The sequence below is a fragment of the Epinephelus fuscoguttatus genome, linkage group LG18 (assembly GCF_011397635.1).
Source record: "Epinephelus fuscoguttatus linkage group LG18, E.fuscoguttatus.final_Chr_v1".
Taxonomy (NCBI): Eukaryota; Metazoa; Chordata; class Actinopteri; order Perciformes; family Serranidae; genus Epinephelus; species Epinephelus fuscoguttatus.
The window spans coordinates 28,107,910-28,130,828 of NC_064769.1; the positions used below are offsets into that span (position 1 = coordinate 28,107,910).

The window sequence follows — 22,919 nt, forward strand, 5'->3', positions numbered from 1 at the left end:
TTTCTTACTCTCTAATTTCTTTTTTCTACCTCCTACTTCTTTCTCTCCACCACCCAGCCCTCCTCTCCTTCTTTCCCCTCTTTATCCTGCTCCCTCACTGGCCTCCCACCATCTCATCACTCACCTTCTTTCTCCTCCTTCTCTCCCTCTCTCTCCTCCTCCTCCCCGCTCTGCTGTCCAGACGCACACACTTCCCCCGAGGAGCGTCTGCAGTGTGCTGCCAGTCTGTGAGCTGGAGAGACACTCAGACGACACACACAAGAGGAATCTTAAAAAACAAAACTTTGGTTGCAACTTTTTGTATTTTTCCCGACTTTGGATACAAGTGTGGGACCTACTTTTGCTTTTCTTATTTCCTCTGAGGGTCTAGTTATATCCAGAGAGAGCCGCAATGCTTCCTTTCTACCTCCTGACTTTTGCTGGTGAGTACTTTTTAACGGTCGTGCCAGTGCTGGTGCATGAGGGCATATTTCTGTCAATGCCAATTGCTATGATTCATTCTTACCATTCACTCTCTCCACTTTCTCCCTTCTCTTTTTTCTTTCTGTGTGCCCAAAGTCACCATCCAAGCCCACAACCAGCTGCTGCCAGGCTCTTGCAACTTTGAGTCCAACACCTGCGGATACACGTCAGATGCAGACTTCGCAAGCTGGACTCTGCACAAAGATGGTACTGGGAGACACCATGCAGCATCTTCATGCCTCTAATTTTAACACATTTTTAGTTGAGAGTGCTAAGCGCATGCTTCATAGTGGTTCTTTTGGCAGCAGTTGCAGGTTTAGCTGTGACGTCGCAGTTGTTTTGGTGCTGGTTTTGGCCACACCACAGCAGCACTCCGGTGGAAAAGACGCCATCTGGTCTGCATTGATTCCAGCATCTCCGAACATCTGGAGTCAGTGAAATAACACACTTAGGCATTCTCTGTGGGTTGGTACTGCAGCTGATACAGATGAGTACAGTACACACCCGTATCTGAGTTATGTCAGTCTTTATTTATGTTAAGTGATCAAAGCCAACAGATGAATTCAGATTAGATCATTTGTACATTACACTGTTGTAGAGACTGCACAACCGTTGCCAACTTCTCTAACATTTTCATTTGATGGCAGATTTCATACACGTACAGATTCTTGTGTGGAAAGCCTTGCACGAAATACTGAGAAGGGTCTAGCTGCAGATACATCTGGAGACAGATGGCTCATGTTGCACTACCAGCAGAAACCTGTCAAGTTAATTGTGACATGAAGTGCGGCCCGCTTTAAGAGCTAGAGTTTATGTTAATGCTGAGGCCCTGACACACCAAACTGACATCAGAGAGCTAGTGGCGACGAAGGCTGACTGTTGCGCCGCCTCATGTTGCCTGTGTCTCAGCCAGAAAGTTGCACATGAATACATTGCAAAGACTACATTCAACGGCCAACTAGCATGTACGTTCTGCACCTGCATGAAGAAATAACTCTGCATAGCAGCAGGTAGAAGTAGTCTGTATGTCATTCAAAAATGGAAAACGGAAAACTAACAGGACAGATTCAAGATGCTAGTTTGCCAGTTAGCACATTAACAGCACAACCTAATGTTGAAAGAACAAATTATAATTCATATTTACAGTGCGCCATCAGACAATATGACAAACAATTACAGACTGTTTCTGCTAAAGAGCTCAGTGCCTAAAAACATAACTTTACCTAATATAATAAGTTTGTTTCAATCTCACGCCCTTCAGCTGTTTTTGCTTTCCTCACTTCCATTTCTTAGCTTGTCCACTGAGCTGAAGTGCCAATCAGAGTGATTACATTCACTGATGGGCTCTGCTGTCTCTGACGCTGGTTGTTGTTGGGCCTTCACATTCAACATGTTGAATCAGATGTAAAAAAAAAAAAAAAAACAAAACCTAAAAAAAAAAAAAAAAACAAGGGCCAACAAAGGTCGCCAACGGCCAACAAGGGCTGGCTAGTGCATGTACATGTTGGACCTTCACATCCAACATGTTGAATCAGCCGAAAAAAAAACATCAACGGACGCCAAGGGTTGACGAGGGCCGACTAGTGCATGTACATGTTGGTTCCTTCACCTTCAACATGTTGACTAAGCTAAAAAAAAGAATGACAAGGGCCATCAAGGGCCGACTAGTGCATGTACATGTTGGGCCTTCACATTCAACATGTTGGGCCTTCACATTCAACCTGTTGAATCACCCGATAAAAAAACAAGAGCCAACAAGGGTCGACAAAGGCTGACTATCGCATGTACATGTTGGCCCTTCAATCAGCTGAAAAATAAACGACAAGGGCTGACAAGGGCCGAAGAGTGTCAACGGTGCAGGACACACTGCAAAAACTAGGGTGACAGACACTGATTGACCGGCGGCCGACCAGCAGCTTGGAGCGTCAGGGCCCTTACAAAGCACTCATATCTTTGACCTGGTTTTAATTACCCAATCCCTATCTCTAAACTTAACATTTTTTACAACTAAATCTGGGAGACGTGCTATAACAGACTCATAAAGAATGATGTACCAAAATCTGTCCAAGTACTGGTCTGATTCCAGGCACCCACTGACCAAAAGCTGGCCCAGGTGCTGCTAACTGGACTTTATTCTCCCACATGAAATGGGCCCACATCCATAAATCCCATATTTGGGCAGGAGCCAGAAAACATTCGGTCCTGCAGTGCCAGAACACATCAGAGTGTGCCAACTTGAACTTGAAGGGGAACGACGGCCATTTCATACACTGATAAGAGGTATAAGACGAATAGGAACATTAAATTCTACAGACAGTGACAGTACGTTTAAGAGTCAGTGTGTAGTGATAAGCAGTGATTAAAAGCAGAAGTAAACATAGAAGTCTTTAGCTTTTTAAAAGTTGCCAGAGTTAGGACACATCTAAGATCTTTCCAAAGTTTATTCCAGCTATGTGCAGTATAATAAGTGAATGCAGCTTCATCCTGTTTTGTCTCAGTCCCAGCAGCACAAAGCAGACTGGTGCCTGATGACCTGAGAGGTACAGAGGGTTCATAGCGTAGAAGCAAGTCAGGGATGTGCTGAGGCCCTAAACTTTAAACAGGTTAATAGAAAAGTAACAATATTTTAAAATCAACCGTGTGAGACACCAGTAGTCAATGCAGAGATCTGAGATCAGGTGTAAAAGTTCAGCTTTCTTTGTCTTTGTAAAAACTCTCAATGCAGTGTTCTGAATGAGCTGTAGCTGCCGACATGTTTTTGTGAGAGACCTGAGAAAAGACTTTTACAGTAGTGTAACTGCCTGGAAATAAAAGCATGAATTAGCTTTTCTAGATCGAGTTGTGACATAATTCTTGTTATATTTTTAAGACGATAATAGGCCGATAGGAAGTGTGTGTGGGATTTAGTGGCATCTAGGGCTGTGGACTGCAGATTGCAAGCAGTTTATACTTCTCCCATTAGAATTCCTCCAGTGTTTATTGTTCAGAGGTGTTGCAGATGTCTTTCCCTCTCCAAAACAAACAGCTCTGATGATTTAGACTTGTAAAAACACTGAAAAAGCAGTTTTACATAAATAAAAAAAATCTGTTTCTTCCAAAACTTCTGGACTACTGTAGAAACATGCTGGTGCAACAAAAACATGACAATTCTTAGGGTGCTTTCACATCTACCCTGTGTGGTTTGGTTCAATCAGTGCAGTTTGCTTGGGCAGGTGTGAACACAGCAATCGCACTCAGTTGCGCACCAAAACAACCAGACCGAGACCTTCTTGAAGAGGTGGTCTCAGTCTGGTTACAAACGAACTCTGGTGCGGTTCGTTTGTGGTGAGAACATGTTCTGACCTGGATGTGAACCAACTGCAGTCACATGACACATTGTTTGGGTTAAACATGAGCATGTTACAGTCCTGGAGGATTATTAATGTGCACCTCCTCCTGTACTGCCTTAATATGCACATTCAGCACATCCAATGCATCAAAACATTGTTTTCTAGTTGGAGCCGCGCCTCGTTTTCAAACTGTATGCTTTGACTAAAATGAACAATGACAGCAATATAGTCCACGATGAGCAGCGCTAAAATCAACCTGCGTAGTTGTCCCTCCATTGTGACATTAGAAAGTGTCACATTTATCTTGCAAGTGTACTCTTCTTCAACGTTTGCTTTACTTCCTGGATTTTTCCCACGTGGAAATTCTGACCAATCAAGAGCAGCTTTCTCGCACAAGGCATTTTATCTGGTCCACTTGTAAATGCTGCCGTGAGAACACGAACCAACTCTAGACAATTATGCAACTTTGGAACAAAATGAGTCCCTGATTCAGACCAAAGCAAGACAACTCTAGGTCTGAAAGCACCCACATTTTCAGGTGATTATACACTGAGGTAAACATACTTATTGTATTGTTTTGTATTTCTACTAATATATCCCCCTAAATCCTACACACTGGACCTTTAAAAAGATGAATTTGATGACTGTAGACCAACCATTTCATTGACTATTTGCCTCAGCACAAGTGAGAGGTGTATGATTCTTTTTTATCTCACTACCCCCACCGTCTCTCATCTGATTGGTGAGGCAGACTTCCTCCAAGCATGACCTGCTGCTCCAGCAGCATCTCTATCCACAGACAGACCACGTTAGAAAAGAATCCTCATTAAGACTGTTTTTTGTTCCCACTGTGATTCTTGCTTGTACCTGTCTGAAAATTGCTCTGCCGTTGCAGCTCGTCTCGCTGTCAGTCTTCCCTCTGGGATACGTCAACTCCTTTCTCTTTTCCTGTTTCCATCCTTGTTGCCATTGCCTCCAGCTTGTTAAAAAGGTCAGTGTAGTTGGTGCATTAATGGTGCGCTCAGTTCTTGCTCATTTGTTCTCCTCTCTCAGTCCTGTTTTCCCTCTCTGCGCTCTGTGCAGCAGAGCTGAGGCTGTAAGAGAAGTGAGGTCATGTCGAATACATAAAGCACTTTTTATGGACTTTTTTTCTTTTCAGGATGATTCAATCGAGACAATATGTCGGCTTGAGTGTGCGGCAAAGTTCTAATCAATTTAGTTTCAATTTGTCAATTTGTTTAAATACAAACATTTGCAAATAATTGCAGATTACTGGCAAAAACAGAAGAAAAACATCTTGAATTGACCACATTAAAGGTGACATAAGCTCCGGCTCTGGTGTGTGTGTGTGTGTGTGTGTGTGTGTGTGTGTGTGTGTGTGTGTGTGTGTGTGTTAGGATATAGGAGCCCCAAGGCAGCATGGCATTCCACAGGGACAAATAATAAAAGACAGAGGAGTAAGGAGAGCTCAGAGGCCCCTGGAGCAGAAAAGAAGCCAAGAGACGCTCTGTGGTGGGAGCTGAATTCCTGATGTGTCATTCCTGATTCCCTTAATTTAAGCTTTTTGCATTCTATTACAGATAAAGGTTCCCTTAGAGGCAGCATCCTGACCTTGACTTTTCATCTAGTGCCATCATCAGGCTAAAATTTCAATCAAAAGACCTACAAAAGTAATGACATTCCCATCGGCCTAAGCCATACTGGTCGCAGCTAGATGGTAACCCTAGATCTGCAGATCTCTCATGAGCAAGGCCGCATTAACGTAGCATGGGCCCCAGGATTAAGACTTTTTCAAGGCCCCCCCCCAAGAACAATCACAACTTAACGATTGCCCGGTCGTAAATGTTGCCAAGGTACAATTTGAGATACAGACAGTATGAGTGTGAAGACAGTATGAAAGTCCTCTGAGGCAAAATGAGATTTGTGATATTGGGCGTTAAAAATAAAACTTTAATTGAATTGAATTGAATTTACAGATGTCTCTTTTGCAATGTAAGTCTAAGGGAAGTCTTTTTTTGGCTCTTGGCATCATGTGATGGATGAAAATACACCATCTTGCCTTTACAAAAATTGACTTTAAAGCCAGACGCACTTCAAGGGGGCCATAAGTGCTATATCGTAGGCAACTGGACTTGCTTGCATTTCTTGGTGGGATTCTTGCTCTTCAAGAAACAAAAGCAAGTCCAGTTGCCTACGATATGATTTGCACTTATGATTACCATTACCTGAATGACTGAGAATCTTCACCAACATCTTCCTGGGGGCAAAAAATTTTCTAGCTTCAAAGTTTACTTCCAAACTTTACATTGTGATGAAAAGGACTGAACTTTTTCTTCACAGACATCTAGAGAATTTATAGACAAAATAATGAAAATACTTCAAACAAAGAGAAATGCACCGCTGCAAACAGTGCCACAAAGGTGGGTCATATTAGTCCCACATTCCAGTTAGCCTACTTTTAATATCTCTGAAGATTAGTGTCAGCATATGCTGCTATTCTGCTGAGCTGGTGCAGCCGCATGCTTTTTTTAGAACTTCATTTTTCTTTGAAAGCTCATAAATTAAGCTGCTGACGACTGGATCTGATTTATAGCTGACAACAGCTGCTAAGTGGCATTCAACCTCCTGTTGATCTGCATTGTGGTGGAGGCACTGACAAAATTAGATGCAGTCACGACGCTGACGATGAATAATCATAATGAGTAGTTTCATTTCACTTTTTATAGTAATAGATGTCAGAGAAAATGAATGGAAATCATCAAAGACATTTAACTTGACAGCAAAAATGTTTTTTTCTAAATGCCACACACCTTTTTGTTTCAGGTCGCTTTGTTGCAGTGGAGGCAGCCATGAGTGATGAGCAGGATGCTGAAATAGGTTCAGATAACAGCCCACAGAGGGAGATCAGAGGGGTCCTGCTGAGTCCGGCTCTGGAGCAAGGCGAGTGGAGCTGCCTGAGACTTGTCTACCAGATCATCGGGTCGGGAAGCCTGGAGGTCCTGCAGCGCACGGAGGGGAAGAGCTTTGACAGGCCGCTGTGGAGCAGCCAATCACCCTCTGACAGCTGGGTCATCTCAAGCATGGACCTGCAGAACAATACAGAGCCGTACAGGGTAAGATACCTTTTACATTAGTATCTAATCTTTGTCAAAAAAGGGACTAGCTTGAAATAAAAAACAATCAAAATCCAAAGTTCTTCTAAGGTGCCTGTTAATGTTTATATTTCATCCTAATACAGACATTTTGGGTCAAACAAAAAGCATATAGACAATTGAACTCTTAGAGCCTTACCACCTAGCTGACATTTGTATGTGGGGCCCATTTGGGTGGTAAATGAGCTAAAAAGTGGGCCCTACATGGGATTGTCTGTAATGACCCCATGCCAAATGCGCCCACATGGGTGGTTTTACCCAAGTAGGCCCAATATAAGATGCCCATTTTGGGCCCATACCCACTTGGTACCAAAGTAGCCATAGTACAACTCATGTGGGGCCCACTTAGGTAAAAATAAATATATATAAATAAATATAAATAAAATACATATCAACAGCAAGTTTTATAAATCAAGAGTAATTGTGATCTTTAGTTGGTGCAATATCATAGACAAAAGGGGATTTAAATGGTTCTGAATCATGCAAAATACCCCAAACAAAAGCACTGAAGCACAAAGTCTGTCAAAAGATTCAAACATATTCAAACAGAGGTTCAAAAGAAATATAAAAATAACAGCTATGCACAGCTATAAATCCAGTAGGAAACAAACAGTCTGACTCATCAGATGTAGACTGTGGCTGTATCCTCTGTGAGGGTCCAAGGACGGAGGAATGAGGCTAATTGCAATTTGCAATATTGGACTTTATAGATCAAATTGATATTGAAATTGAATTAAAATTACTATTTGTACAGCCCTTTGAGACACGCTTTGTGATTAGGCTACAGTGAACTTAGACTTGACTAATCTGTACAGGAATTTGCGTTGCCTTTGGGGATGAAATGTGCTATATAACTAAATGTGTCTTGCCTTACCTTGCCTATTAGCCTGCCATTGGCTGGCTATCTAGGCCAACATTCTCCCTTCCTTCCACTATCTGCACGTTACTGTTTTCAAAATCCCCTTCACTACGAGAAACAACTTCTGAGCTAACAACTTCAATGCTGAGAATGCCACATTTTGGCAGATTTGGATCGTGCAATACGGTATGCCCACTTTGTTCTACAATGAATAAAACAACTTGAGAACGCACTTTGGAGAAGCCCAGACTCTGTCTCATAGGACTCTCACGCCCAATGTTGATATGTTTTCTGGCAGTCAGTTGATTTGTCATGTTTTTACCCTGGCAGTGACATCCACCGGTGACATTGGCTTCATCAATGTACCAATCTGTTCCACTTCACACGAACTTAATACAGCTAGCAAATTGACTATGTTTTTAACCGATCCAGTGAGCTCCTCCAGAGCTAAAGTTTAGTACAATTCAATTCAACTATATTTATCCCGAAGGAAATTCTTGTGCCAGAGAATGCTTCAGATTACAGTAACAACAATTAACCTACACCTTTTTTACAATAAATGTTCACATGCTTCACCTCTAGGCCACCGTGATCAAATTTTGCTAGTGATAATATTTCAAAATAAGGTTGTAATATAAGGAGCATAAAGTCATAATATCATCTGAACTTCAGTGATGGGCTCCCAAGCAAAACAAATAATTTATCATAAGGGAAAAGAGGTCCAAATCAAGTTCAAATAAAAAACAAATTCCTCTGATTAGTTCATAAGCAACATAACAGCATAACTGGCTCCCTTTTCTAAAAGCACAGAGCATCAAGATACATTAAAAATATAAAAATCCACTGTTTTTAAAATGTAATCAAACACAACACTTTCTTTTAAAGGCTGCTTTTCCATCCCGTTTTAGTTGGAGGTGCAGAAAACAACATTTCATGCTGCTGACAGGAGGACAGATATAGGCTGACATTACACATGCAGGCGTAAATTAAGGCCAATATGAAGTGTGTGGGGAGACACACACCCACACACACACCTCCGCCCACACAGATCATCTAAACACTGTGTGGGAACAGTACAGCACATGTTTAGATTATATGCAGAGGCAGAGCTGACTCTGACAGGGTCGCGACCTACATAATGGTGAGACGGGTCTGTGGGCCCCTCGGTGCATTTATAATGTATTTCAGTCCAAACCAAGGTGGAAAAATGTCAGAGGTTTAGACGGCACACTGAGTAATAAAATGTTTACTCTTTATTCTCACTGAACACGAACCCACCATCTCATTCCTTTATAGCTGTAGCGCCCTTACAAAAGTGGTGGCTCTATTTTCCACATTTAAAAAATAACCGTCACAGTGAATGACCGTGTGCTGCTGATTGGGGTAAAACTGTTGTAATCATTTTTTTCCCATCAAAGGAATAATTTAACATTTTGCAAAGAGTCCATTTAAAGGCCTATATCAGTTATTCCCTCTGTGTTGCACTGAATTTGTGTAGAAAACTTTTCTCATGTCTCTGGGGAATGAAGAATCCAAAAACAGAGGAAATTCTTGATGAATTTAAGTCACAGGGGTCTAGATTTGTTTAACACCAGCAAAACTATATCTAAACATCGTTTCCAAACTCTCATAAACTCTCAGAATTTGTGCAGCATAATCCAAGTCTCATTTATCCTGTCGTATGCTCAGTACTTCCCAGTTAGACAGACCTTTCTGACAGATGATCTAAAATTCAAACTTATCTATGTTCTCTTCAAAGCCAGACTCCATTGACAAAACCAGTAATTGTAGCTTGCTGAACACAGGAGCTGCTCATCTACTGTTGCCTCAAACAGGTAGTTTGTGTTAATGTGTGACTTTGGTGAATCTAAATTACCCTTTAAAACACCAAAGTCACACAATAACACAGGTAAACTAACTGATCAGGGCAGCCGTAGACCAGCAGCTGCTGTGTTCAGGGAGGTAAAACTACTGTTTTTGTCAATGGAGTCTGGCTTTGGAATGAGCAGAGAGCATTTTTTTCTGCTTAGTTTGCCATAAGAAAGCGTCCGTTTGGGAAGTACTGAGCATATGATGGGATGTGTGAAAGTTTGTGAACAGATGTTTTGATACAGTTTTGGAGTCTTCGTTCACCGAAGGCATGCGAGAACATGCCCTCGGCATGGAGCCCATACTGTTAACTAACTGCACTCCCTGAAGACATATGATCATATTTTTGGAGAAATGAAACAGTGATTCCAGAGAGAAGCAGACAGAGGGGTCTACAGTCTGTGTTTGAAGGATATATCCAGGATGTCAAACTGACTCAGCAGCAACAACAGGTTAAAAAGACAAAGATAGTTAGAAGCTAAAGCCGAACTATAGGCTACAGATCACAGTGTAAAAGTGAACCACCACATCACTGCTGATCGCCACACAAGACAATGAATATAAAGGGAAACTTTGCTGATATTCAACCAGCTGTGTGGCATCACAGTGTGTGCAGATGAACCGTGTTTGGCTGCTGCCAGCACCTGGACCTCCGCCACCGGGCGGCCAGGGATCTCCAGGGGAAGTCAAACAGCGTTCATCTGCGCACACTGTGATGACACACAGCTGAACATCAGCAAAGTTTCCCTGCTTCCCTTCACTGGTTCCCGTACAGCAGAGTCGGTCTTTGTTTCACTGTTATAATCACTACAAAGCAAAAGCAGCTTGTGTATACATTCAGTAGGCTATATCTTCAGTAGCTAGCTAGCTAACCTTACACTTTTCAGGGTTTGATTTTGGTTTTGGAACAGGGAAGAAACCTATATCTTTCTCCAATCTTGACGAGTATCATTAATACACAACGTGCCCCAGGCAGCAACATTTAGCTCCAGAGCTTTTTAGCCTCTTTTAGACCGTAGTTTTGATTTTACGGCACATTTATTGTATAGTTCAATTTGAGTGCTCTCTTTAGCCAACAAACTCTGATAAATCCACTGTGTGCCACCTATCCAGCACCAAACAACAGACAAAGTTAGCAACTAATGATAGATGGAGAAGAAAGTGGAACAGATAGAGCTTAAGAGCCAGATATTTTCTCAGGAGTTGGTGGAGACCAAATCAGAGCTAAAAGGAATGAATTTTCGACAGACAGATACAAAAACAGCTCAAAATGAAGTTTGCTTTTAGTCTGCTGTACATTAAAATAAACAGTTTGCTAACACATAAGAGATTTTTTGATGAGCCGCACACATAATAATAAAGAGTATGCCATTTATTCATCTGAATAAACATCAATTACCTCTGAGATCATGCTTGATTGCAGACAGACTCACATGTACACATGTACAAGCCCTGACCTCATGTTTTAACGAGCGTGTTTCTTCTCCGCCCTAATGTGGGTTGTTTCTTCTTCTAAACTGTCATTTTACATAAAACCTTCTGCTCACCAGAGCTTTAAAAGTAAATTAGATTCCTGTGCATTTCACGCCTGCCCTCTCTCTGACCCTCCATATGTTCGCTCACCTTCTATGATGTCATTCCCATGTCGCTCCACATCACGGTTGCAGGGTATCACTGGACATGTGTTTTTGATTAGGTTGTCATCGAAGGTAAACCTGGAGGGAGCCCTGGGAGCAGTGTGGCCGTCTTTGAGATCCACATCAGCCCCGGATACTGCCTGGGTCAGTGACTTCACACATACATCACTCACACTTCCTTCTTAAAAAGACAAAAATAATCCACATATGCATTTAACTCTGGACACAGACCATGTGTGCTCTGTTCTTAAACTCGCCCACACATATGAACATATTTGGTACATTATAAAGTTAAAAGCCTTTTGCGCCCAGGCCTATAATGTTGGGTCTGTTTCTCATTATCTGTGTCTAGAGTGTGATTTTGAGGAGTCTCACCTGTGTGGATACAGCAATCAGTGGAACGCCAATGTGAACTGGTATGTGGGAGGAGGCGGGGCCCAGCTGCTTCACAACAACATACCGAATGACCACACGTACAACAACAGGACAGGTGAGTGTTATTCATATAAGGGCGTTTTATTCAGAAACTTGGAGCCCTGCATGTTTTCATTTTGGACTACAAGAGCAGGTAAATGCTGGTTAAAGAAATTCGTATTTTGCATAGTTTTTGTCATATTTTCTATCAGATATGAAACCAAAATGTATTAGTTAGTCTCGTACTTATCTGTGGCTCTAAGTCCCAAGCCCATTCCTTCTTACCTGAGATGTAAAAATGGGTCATAGAGATATAGTATCACCTTTCAAATCTAGGCTTGGTAATTCCCCAAAACAGCTGGGCACTGTAGATTTTAACAAACGTGACACTAACAGGAGTAAATTGCGCATTTGTTAGGGGACTATTTTCAGATGCAGATTGCTACATATTTGTTGGTGAAGGTGAATTCATTGTGTAAAAAGCGTTTGGAGTCCATTATTAATGACCTGCGCTCTGACTTTTTTCACGTAGCAAACATAATTTGAAGGGACCTTCCACCCAAAATCAAAAATACTGTAAAACTTCACTAGTAGCCCGGCCTTTTATTTGCTGAATCACTTAACTCAACAGGCCTATATTTGGCACAGGCCTTTAATTCCTTTTACACAAAACTGCTGCTCAGCAAAGATGGAAAATACGATCACATTGTTTATTTGTCTCCTCTGGTGTTCATGGTTTCAATAATTTTAAGTTTAAACATTTATATTTGTGTGTGCGATTTAAACAGCTAACTAATGTTAGCTCCAGTGGGTAACCAACAACTTGGTTTTAAACATCCAAAGAACATCTATAAAAATGAACCAGACCAGGCCTCTAATTGAGACAGGTCTGTATTTGTCAAAATGTGTAGCTACACCGGGCTAGTAAAAGGGACTGGGCAGTAAATTGGGACTAGGCTTTTAATTTAATTTTTAGGGTGCATATTTGTCCTCTCACCTATAGTGCTATTTATCAGTCTAGACTGTTTTGGTGTGAGTAGCAGAGTGTTAGATATCAGCCGTAGAGATGTCTGCCTTCTCTTGAATATAATGGAACTAGATGGCACTCAGCTTGTGGTGCTCCAAGTGCCAAATACATTTGAAAAACTCAACAGCAATGTCTCTTTCCAGAAATCATGACCCGGTTAACTCAGATCATCCACAGACTTTGTTGTGAGCAGTTTTATGTAGGAACTATTTTCCGTCAACCAAACTACACCCGCCAACTGTATCACTGCGCAGAAGGAAGTGTGCATCTACTGCTAGCTCACCTAGCACCACTGAGCGAGCTAACCTTACAGGTCAGCCGGAGAGGACATTAATGTTTACATCTTACACTGTCACAAACACAAGCCTCTTGTCCATGAGTAGATGAAGGCTTTATTCTGCTCACAACAAGGTCTGTGGATTATCTTGAGTAACCGGGTCATGATTTCTGGAAAGAGACATTCCTGTTGAGTTTTTCAAATGTATTTTTTGGCACCACATCTCATTCCATTATATTGAAGAGAAGGCAGGAATTTCTACAGCTGATATCTCCAGCACTTGACAACTCACACCAAAACAATCTAGGTTGATAAATAGCACTACAGATAAGAGGAAAAAAATATATTTAAAATGTTCCCAGTAGGTTTTTGTTTTTCACACTGAGGTTACCAAACCATGGGATAATAGTTAATGTCAGTATGTTAGACCTGACTCAACAGAGACTTGTTGACTCTGAAACTTCTGACTTAAGAAGATAATATCTCAAATTTAAACTCACTCTCAGGTCACTTGATGTACGTGGACTCCATCTACGCCAAGACTTTCAAAGAAGTGGCCAAGCTGGTGTCCCCCATGACGACGGTGCCGATGTCCGGCTGCCTGAGCTTTCAGTACCAGCGGAGTGAAGAGGGAGGGAACCTGTTCTCTGTTTACACCAAGGACAAGCTGGGTCAGTACCAGGAGCTGTGGAGGGCGGAGACAGAAAGCCAGAACGAGTGGAGCGGGACACTGGAGGAATGGATCCCTGTGCAGGTGGACCTGAAGGCACCGTACTCTGTGCAGGTCAGTGTGAACATGTCATGCCTGTGTAGCATTTTAAAGCTCTGTGTGATGATTTTTTAGAGAAATAGATATTGAAATGTACTAGATTTACTAGTTTTAAGTTAAGTAGTTTTGTATGTGGTCTAACTGACCCATATACTGCTGAAGAGTTAAAAACAACTACAAGGAACCTTCATTTGATATTGATTGTGGCGCCCCCTGTGGACAAAAGCGGTAGTGTTTCCATGCCTTGTGTCGTAAAGCTCTTGATCTTGCTAGCGGGTGCATTTGTTTTCAGCTGTGTATCTATGTGTGGCTACATAAGATCACTAACTAAGCCTTGTTAGTGGCACCACAGGTTTACTGGACCTAGCTTCTGCAGAACGACTAAGGAATTGTTAGTGCTCGTACCTCAAAACTTTACCTATGTCGTCTGTACATTTTCCATCTGTGCGAGGTCATACATGTGTGCACACAATGGCATGCATCTTGGTTTATGTGTGTCTGTCCGTTCCTCCAGGTGGTCTTTGAAGTGTCCTTTAACAGTCCAAGAGGCGGACGTGTTGCAGTTGATGACATTTCCTTCTCTCCAGAGTTTTGCAGCAAAGACAGTGGTGAGTCATTTTTATGACCTATTGCTTTCTGGCTGAACATCAGAAATATTAACATTCTTGGGATTTTAAAAGGACTAAGAAAACTTTAGAGGATCACATGTTGTGGGGATAGGTTAGAGAATGGACAGTGGGTTCATCGAAAAGGTTTCAGCCCTATGAATGTGTTCTTTACATGACATAGCTACGTGAGGTTTACATTTGAATGTTTCCTCTGTGCTGTTCAGAGGGAAAATTTTGATCATGATTTTATTGCGGCATGAGAGGAAAGGTCAGGAGGATTCATCTGTAGGGACTGTAAATACCCAAAACAAATGTCCCTCTTTATAATAAATCTTAAGTACGAAAACCAGAGACACTGAAGTGCTCATCCAGTGACATCAATATTCATCCCACAGAGCCGACCTTTGACCCCTCCATCGCCAACTGTGACTTTGAGTCCGGTAACTGCCGCTACATCCAGGACCAGGTGACGGGGTTGTTGTGGAGGAGAGTGTCTGTGAAGCCCAACATATTTAGGAATGGAGACCACACCACAGGAGCAGGTGGGACTGTAGAGATGCTCATTTGTTGTGTGAGCAGGTGAAATTTAGAATGAGGTTCCTTTCTGTTTTGTCGTTGCATATTCTATTTGCCAAGGGAGAGAAGGCAGAATATTTTGTTTAAGAAGTGTGTGAAATGAAACAAAAAGTAACGAAAAGTTGGACCACTGCAGCTGTGCTTTTGGTGTCTTGTAAACCCAGGAGGGTTGGGAACTACAAGAGAGAAAATCAATCAATCATGGAGCCAAAATTGTGGAAGATTATTTGATGATTCTGCAGCTCTACGGAGCTTTTGAGCCTAATTTAACCCACTGTTTTGACTCATTTACTCACTGGTTAGTTAATACTGTCACCAGAAGCAGGCACTTTTATATAACATATTGATAATATATTAGCAATGCAACTTTTTAAGCCAGTGATTTGTTTGTTGCTTTGATTCTTTCTGACCCTTTTGTTGTCAAAAATGAAGCCACACAGCTTCAAAAATAAAGAAATCCCTGGAGGAGGATGTTGTGAAACAAAGCAGGATTTGAGGCTGAAAATGTTGACAACAGTAGAAATTAAGATCAGTAACAGGTGTGAGTCGTGATGGGAATTGGGAACACTCATGGCAAGCAGATTCGCGAGAAAATAAAAGCTGTCTTCTCTCCTTCAGGATATTTCCTGTTGGCTCACTCCCGGCTGAGCCCACGCTCTGGTTACGTTAGCCGTCTGATCGGTCCAACTCTGCCCGGGAACATGAAGTACTGCCTGAGATTCTACTTCTCCCTGAGGGGTGAGTGGCACCCTGAAAACTCTCCGGATGAAAGGATATTTGCCAAGACTCCTGTGTGCTTAAGTCTGAGTGTGAATCCTGTGCTGTGATTTATTTTTACTGACTCACTGAGCAGAAATAACTTTGGCAACTGCAGGTTTCAACCAGACGGACCAGGCTCTGACTGTGTATCTGCAGCCGCTGCAGCAGAGCAGCAGCCAGGAGAAGATCTGGACGCAGGGGGAGAGGTCCAGGGGAATCTGGATCACCACGGACGTCACCTTCCAGACATCACAGCCTGCCAAGGTCAGAGGAGAGGAAGTGGAAACATCTCACCACTTAGAATAACTGTGGAGAAGGAAAGAGGGAAGGAAAGAACCAATAAAAGGATGAAAAGGGGAAGGAAGGGAGGGAAGGAGAGAAACAGGGAGTGAGCCAAAGAATTAATGAATTAAGGACGGCAGGAAAGAACAAATGAATAAATAAACAAAGCGTGTGACAAAGCAAAACAAAGCAAAATGTGTGAATAAATGAATGACTTCAGAAAGATAGAAATGAAGGGAGGAACAAATGGAACATATGAATACATGAGGAAGGAAGGAAGAAAAATCCAAAAATAAGGCAAGAAATGAATGAATGATCAAGGAAGAAAGATGCAGGAAGTGAGGAACTAACAAGTAAATCACAAAATGAATGAATGAAGAAACACTGAAAGGAATAAAGATGCATTGCCCAGGGGCGGGGCTAGATATGAACAGTCATAAGGCTCAGTCCAAATTCAGGCTCAAGCCATTTGAGATAACAGAGTGCCTAAAAATCTGTACACCGTTTGGGAAAAACATGACAGTTGCCAAGGGAAAAAACATTTATCATGTAAAGCCTCAATCCTATTTTGTGTCTAACTGTTCTCCAACTATCTTCATCACTCTGAAACCACAGCACAACTGTTGAAGATGACTTGTTTTCATTCTTGCCATCTAAAAGGAGGCAAAAAATCAGAAGAGACTCATTTTTATAGTAAAAAGAATACTTATTAACATGTGTACATAAGAATGAAAAGTGTGAAAATCACAAGAGCGCAAGAGAGCAAACCTCTCTGCCCTTCCATGCGCAAACGAGGAAAGCCTGAGGCAGAGAGAGCAAACCTCCCTGCCCTTCCATGCACCTACATGGAAAGCCTAAGACAGGCAGAGCAGCAGCAAAGACCCCCCGGGAACAGAACAGAGCAGCATCAATGACAAACAGAAATGACATTGATAAGTCAGACACAACATGAAAAGGAGGAGCTGGGGTGGAGGCGGGTTGCAAAGCAGCTTGCAGAGGAAGCAGCAACAGTAGGCAGGCCAGAGCAGTTTAAATAGGGTGCCCTGAAGAAGATTCGCCAATTGGTTGCATAGACAGGAATCATGTGATCAATCAGCTGACTCCCTTCTATCAATCAGCTGCTCCATCAGGTGACTGGGCTGTTTGAGATCAGCTGATGTAGCTGGGATGTGAGCTGCCTGAGCTAACACATTTCACTTAAAAACAAAAATATCAACCTCATGGTGGCACTAGAGGAAAGATTTAGAGAATCGCAGGAGCCACAGAGATTTATCCTCTGGGGAACAGGAATGTCTAAACTAAATTTCATGGCAATCCATCCAATAGTTGTTGAGATATTTCAGTCTGAAGCGGAGTGGTGGACCAACCAACAATACAGCTGTGACGCTAATATGATGGTGTAGCTGTAGTGTCAGTAAAAAGGGAAGGAACTACTCCAGAAGACCCGATTTAGGAACAATTTAAGGAACAAACAAGCAAATAAAAACTCAAATAAACCCAGGGATGAGTCAAAAAATAAGAAGAGAAGGGGGGAAACACAAGGAAGGAAGCAGGTCATGTAAGAATGCAGGACAGAGAAAATGACAAACAGCTGAAACAACAACTAAAGAAACAAATAACTTCCTGCTCTGATGTCGGAGCCTTAAAAAGATCAGATCTGTGATTTATATTATTTACTACACTGTCAGAAGACACAGTATCATCATCATGTGTTCATGTGCATGATAAGAATTAATTCATCCAGATGCCAAAGTGCTCCGAGGCTTTCTTCCACACTGGCCTTTTGTTCCCTATTATACATATTGAACCGTTTTAAAGCGCTCAGCCTTTGATTGATGATTTCTGCGCTTCCTGAAGAGGGATTTGGGAGTCTCACAAACACCAGCCACAACAAAGTGTTGTAGCTGCTCTGCTCTGAAACAAAGTGTTTGTGGTTTTGGTTCTTTTAAGAGCTGATGTTGTAGATGAGGAATGGGTGTAAAGTCTCTGGGGTGGTGAATCTGATGAACTCTTTACCTTTGTTGTTCAGGTGGTTTTCGTCAGCACCTGCAGGAGCTTCTGGGACTGCGGCTCCGTGGCTTTGGACGACATCAGTTTGAACCTCGGAGACTGTGAGCTGACAACGGGTAAATAACACAATTATCTGTATTATTTAAATGCTAACAGTCTGTACCCACATGCTGCCAACAGCCAGGGCAGGGACTGCTTTCACTTTACTGTCAAACTAAAAACACTCAGAGAGCCCATCTCTACCAACCCCTCATCTAAATGTGTTTTTTATTTTAGAAATGTATTTGCATTAACATACATAAATTGCTGGACAGATATGATGTCTGAAAGGATAACTAAATCCAGTCTGGGAGCCAAGGCCGGATATTTAACACGTCAACACAGGCAACCTCCCCGGGGCTCCATGACTGCCAGGGGCCCCTTATAAGATGTCACTGGGTACTTCGATCAGTTGTCAGTTTTTTTAGGTAATTTGTGCCACTTAAAAGCAGGTGTTCTTGAGTGCTTTAAAAGGCATCTATAAATAAAATGCACTATAATTATTATTATTACTACTGTGTGACCCATAGCTGACTAGAGCCCCTGCAGCCAACAGGGGCCCCAAACAAGCAAATGAGGAGTTTATCAGTTGCACAAAATGGAGATTGAAAAATTGTGGAAAGTCGGTTTAGGGCCACAACAAGGTTTGTTCTGGCCCTTGATTCCTTTGTTGCAGATTTTCCTTTATAAGGATCAGTAGGGGTCCCTGTACTTTTGGTGCCCCCTGTGTTTCTGTCCCCAAATGTGAGTGTATATTCAGTGAGTCGTTGCTGAGTTTCAAGTGGCAATTCAATCCAATTGTAGGTGTTTTTTAGCAACACACAGACATTTCCAGTGGTGTGTCTGTCCCCAAACGTGGGTGTTTTTTAGCGAGTTGATGCACCATTAGTGACATGTTGCTGCATTTTCAGCTGCATTTCTTCACCAAAACGTGTTTGTTTTTTAAGCAACCCATTGCAGCATTTCCAGTGGCAGTTAGTGCCTCCAAACAAGGGTGTTTTCAGCGACACACCACAGAGTTTCCAGCAGCGTTTAGTGCCCCCAAATATGGGTGTCTTTTTAAGCAAAGCATTGCCGTATTTCACTAGTGTGGGTGTTTTTAGTGAGATATTACAAAGTTTCCAGTGGCATTTAGTGCCCACATACGTGGATTTGGATCTGCATGGTTTTTAGAAACCCGTTGCTGTGTTTCACTAAATGTGGGTGTTTTTAGTGAGATACTGCAGAATTTTCGGTGTTTAATGCTCCAAATTGTGGGTGTTTTTTTTTAACATCACAGCATTCCCAGTAGCACTTAGTGCCCCCAAACAGGTGTTTGGGTTTTTTTAGCTAAACATCGACATTTCAGAGGCGTTCAGTGCCCCCAAACATAGCCCTAATTATAGGTGTTTTTTGGGACACATTGCGGTGTTTCAAGCAGCTTTTGTGCCACCAAACATGGGTGTTTTAAGCCAAAAGATGACCTTTCCTAATCACAATCAAGTGATTAGTGTCCCTGCACATAACCACACATTAATCACAGTGTTGTTTAAACATAAAGAAACGTTAAGTTTTCCCAAAGGCCATTTAATAAGGTGACAATGGCATTCTGTTAGAGTAGCAGAAGCCTTCTAACCTATACCTGTAACACTGATACTGATACTGTTATCTAGTGCTGGGTGCAGCTTTTATGCACAGTTATTCAGATTCAGTTTTACAGAGTTACCCACAATAATATGGTGAGAGGTGCGGCCACAAACAGTTAGTTGATAGTTGATAGTTGTCACAGTCAAGTCTTACCTGACAGAAAGTGTCTTTCATGCTGCTGTTGCAGGTTTGTTGTCGTCGTCTCTACCAGGACACTGTGACTTTGAAGCGGGCCTGTGCGGTTACACTCAGGACAAGCAGAACGACGGGGCTGACTGGGAGTGGAGGAGAGGGCCCACCCCGACCTCGTACACCGGGCCAAGAGGAGACCACACCACGGGACTCGGTGAGGGCTCACAACACATGCCTACATGTGTCAATGCACACAGAACATGGGCATGTTCAAAAAGAGAAAAAAAACTCTTCAGGTGGTGCTCACACATCAATAAAAGTCATTTAAAACTATCACAGCTTTAATGACACAAACCTGTTGACTTTTGGTTAACAGGATATTACCTGCACATGGAGGCGTCGCCCATGCTGCCTGGTCAGAGTGTCCGGCTGCTGTCCCGACTTCTGAGGGGCTCCAGGGGGCCTCAGTGTCTGCGCTTCTACTACCACATGTATGGCTCAGGCACAGGTCAGCTCAGCGTCCACCTCCACAAAGACGGAGAGGATGTGTTGCTGTGGCAACTGAGCGGCGAGCAGAGCGTCGCCTGGCTGAGGGCCACAGTGGAGTACCAGAGTGACAGCCAGCATCAGGTATGAGTCCAACAAAATGTCTCCTCTGTGTTTTAGATTTAAAATCTGTGTGCTACACATGGACGACCTTGACAGACGGACATTTATATCACTTTACAAAGACTGTTTTTAAAGAATAACTTTTCCGATAGTGCAACTAATGATTATTTTGAGTAACAATTAGTGTATGACTATTCTCATTTATTTTATTTAGTCTATAAAACATCAGAAAATTGTGAAAAATTTCTATCACGAGATCCTAGAACAATAGTCAATAGGTCAATAGTCCAAACCCAAACATACATTACTTACAATTATATAAAACAAAAACAAAAAACAACCAGATCTTCACATTTAACAAGCTGTAGAGAGAGAATGTTCTTTATATTTTGCCAGATAAATGTCCTAGTGATTAAATGATTATCAGAACTGTTGATTATTTTTGTTAATTGGCTATTTGATTAATTTACAACCACGATGTCAATTCCATAACCTCTAAAAAATATAGTTAAAAAAAGTTTACCTTTTAAAAGGGGGCTGGACCCTATGTTGGGAGCCCCTGGACTAAACTGCCTGACTATATGCAAAGGAATTAAAACTAGATCTGTATGCATCAGCATTAACAAATTAATGTATTATTTAATGAGTCACAGGGGTGTTTTTTTGCAGAACAAGTACTTTTTGATAGTTAAAGTAACCTTTATGGTACACAAACTTATAATGTAACATTGTTATTTTTCAACCTCGACCCTATTTTCCCATGTTTTTGTGTCTCAGTGTTTTATGGAGACATTTATGTGTGCTGCAGGTGGCAGCAGCAAAACTCACTGCACTCTAACCACTCTGGGCATTTGTGCACCAACAATTTAGGTCCACTTAAAGTGTTTTTGTCACTGACAGGCTCAGATTATTATTACAAGTGTCCGACAACATTATGGAAAGGATCCCTACAGAGACAGAACTTTTTGTTTAACCAGAAAGAGCTCTGAAATCATTATCGCCAAACCCACCAGACTCCATTAATTAAGCAGTCATTTTAGTGTGTCTAGAGGCAGTGGATTTTCACATCTCATTGGGTGGATTAAGGGTGTATTTTAAGAAAAAACTGAGTTGGTGATTGATGGATCAGTGGAAAGATAAACTGAAATGTTACTTGGGAGTTTTATTTTGTTTCTGACAACTTTAAATGATGTGTATTTTACGTTTTAATCGAGGCTGGTGGGTTTTGTGATGGCGATTTCGGGGCTTGTTCTGGTTAAACAAAAAGGGATCTTATGCTTTAACAAAAAGGTCTGTCTCTGTAAGGATCACATGTATAATGGTGACACTTATAAAAACAATCTGAGCCTTGTCAGTGGCAAAAAGAAAAACTTGTACTGGACATACTCTGATGGTGCACACTTGCTTGTTCACGTTACTTTGCAGCCCATTTCGACACTATTGGCTTGCTTAATACCAATTTAAAAAACTATTGTCTCCACTGGTCACTTAGACACACAAAAAAATCGCTGATAATACTTGTGTACTTTTATTAAAGTCAGATTTTAAATGCACAACTTTTATCTTATGACATATTGTCTCATTGCCATATTGGTACATGACAGATACTTCAAAGGATCTGAGTGCCTCTTCTCCCACTGCCAATCACTTACAGTGAGAAGCTGATTGAGAGCGAATGTTTTCAGGGCCTTGAAGCAATTGTTTCTCTTTGTTTCTCTTTCCCAGATTGTGTTTGAAGCGACCAGGGGTACATCAGTAAGGAGTGATATCGCCATTGATGACATTATCTTGGAAGGCGGACCTTGCCCAGGTAATCTTTAAGATTTTTGGTGATCACATAGCTAAAGATTAAACATTAAAGAAAAACACACACAGTAAATTATCTTGAGGTTTGTAACAGCTCTCTGATTTCTCTCTGATTCCCCTGCAGCGATGGAGATCAAGGCCCCCGTACTAACCTCCAATGAGATCGAGTAGAAGGCCGGAGGAAATCAGCTGCGTAGGATGCATGAACCCTTGTTTATTTTTGCACATTACAGACTCCTGACTCCTGCGTGTCAATCTGAACATCCAGGATTGTGGGTAAAAGGAAACTTTTCACGTAGTTCTGTTTTCATGGAGTAACACATATCAGTTGTGTCATAGTCAGTATTTCTCTCTTCACTGTAGTAGCAGAGAGTGTGTTTAACTGTGTTTCTCTTCACATTTATATGCATTAGATTAATGCTCATTGCTTAAATAAAACGAGAAGGTTATTCAACGGTATTTCTAGTTTTCTTTTCTTTGGTCACGAACACATGACAATAAAAATTATTATTAGGAAAAAAAAGGAAAAATAAATATAGCTGCAAGCTGTGATTTTAGTATTCAAACTTACACAGATCTTTAAAAGTTAAAAGCTTCGGAGGATCGAGACCTTTGACAGTTTCTGACACCTGCATTAAAAATTTTGAACAGGTTTTACGACAATCAGACGGTCGTTT

At 41.7% G+C, this 22,919-nt stretch overlaps 1 protein-coding gene across 1 annotated transcript; it reads left to right on the top strand.

Annotated features, from left to right (window-relative positions):
- Positions 1–155: 155 nt before the first annotated feature.
- On the top strand, positions 156–22,709 carry LOC125905715 (MAM domain-containing protein 2-like). Its single transcript, XM_049603882.1, has 15 exons — positions 156–422; positions 559–669; positions 6,615–6,904; positions 11,368–11,452; positions 11,661–11,798; positions 13,533–13,810; positions 14,310–14,403; positions 14,799–14,945; positions 15,598–15,717; positions 15,854–16,002; positions 18,050–18,146; positions 19,883–20,041; positions 20,204–20,457; positions 22,162–22,246; positions 22,367–22,709. Exons 1-15 carry the CDS (start codon positions 392–394, stop codon positions 22,411–22,413), a joined length of 2,085 nt encoding a protein of 694 aa, XP_049459839.1. The 5' UTR covers positions 156–391; the 3' UTR covers positions 22,414–22,709.
- Positions 22,710–22,919: the final 210 nt, after the last annotated feature.

What these genes read in the sequence shown, in the direction of transcription:
- LOC125905715 (XM_049603882.1), top strand. Translation starts at nt 392, where the DNA reads ATGCTTCCTTTCTACCTCCTGACTTTTGCTG. An exon ending in CAGCCCCGGATACTGCCTGG is followed by an intron (nt 11,453 to 11,660) that starts GTCAGTGACTTC and finishes ATCTGTGTCTAG; the next exon opens with AGTGTGATTTTGAGGAGTCT. An exon ending in AGACTGTGAGCTGACAACGG is followed by an intron (nt 18,147 to 19,882) that starts GTAAATAACACA and finishes CTGCTGTTGCAG; the next exon opens with GTTTGTTGTCGTCGTCTCTA.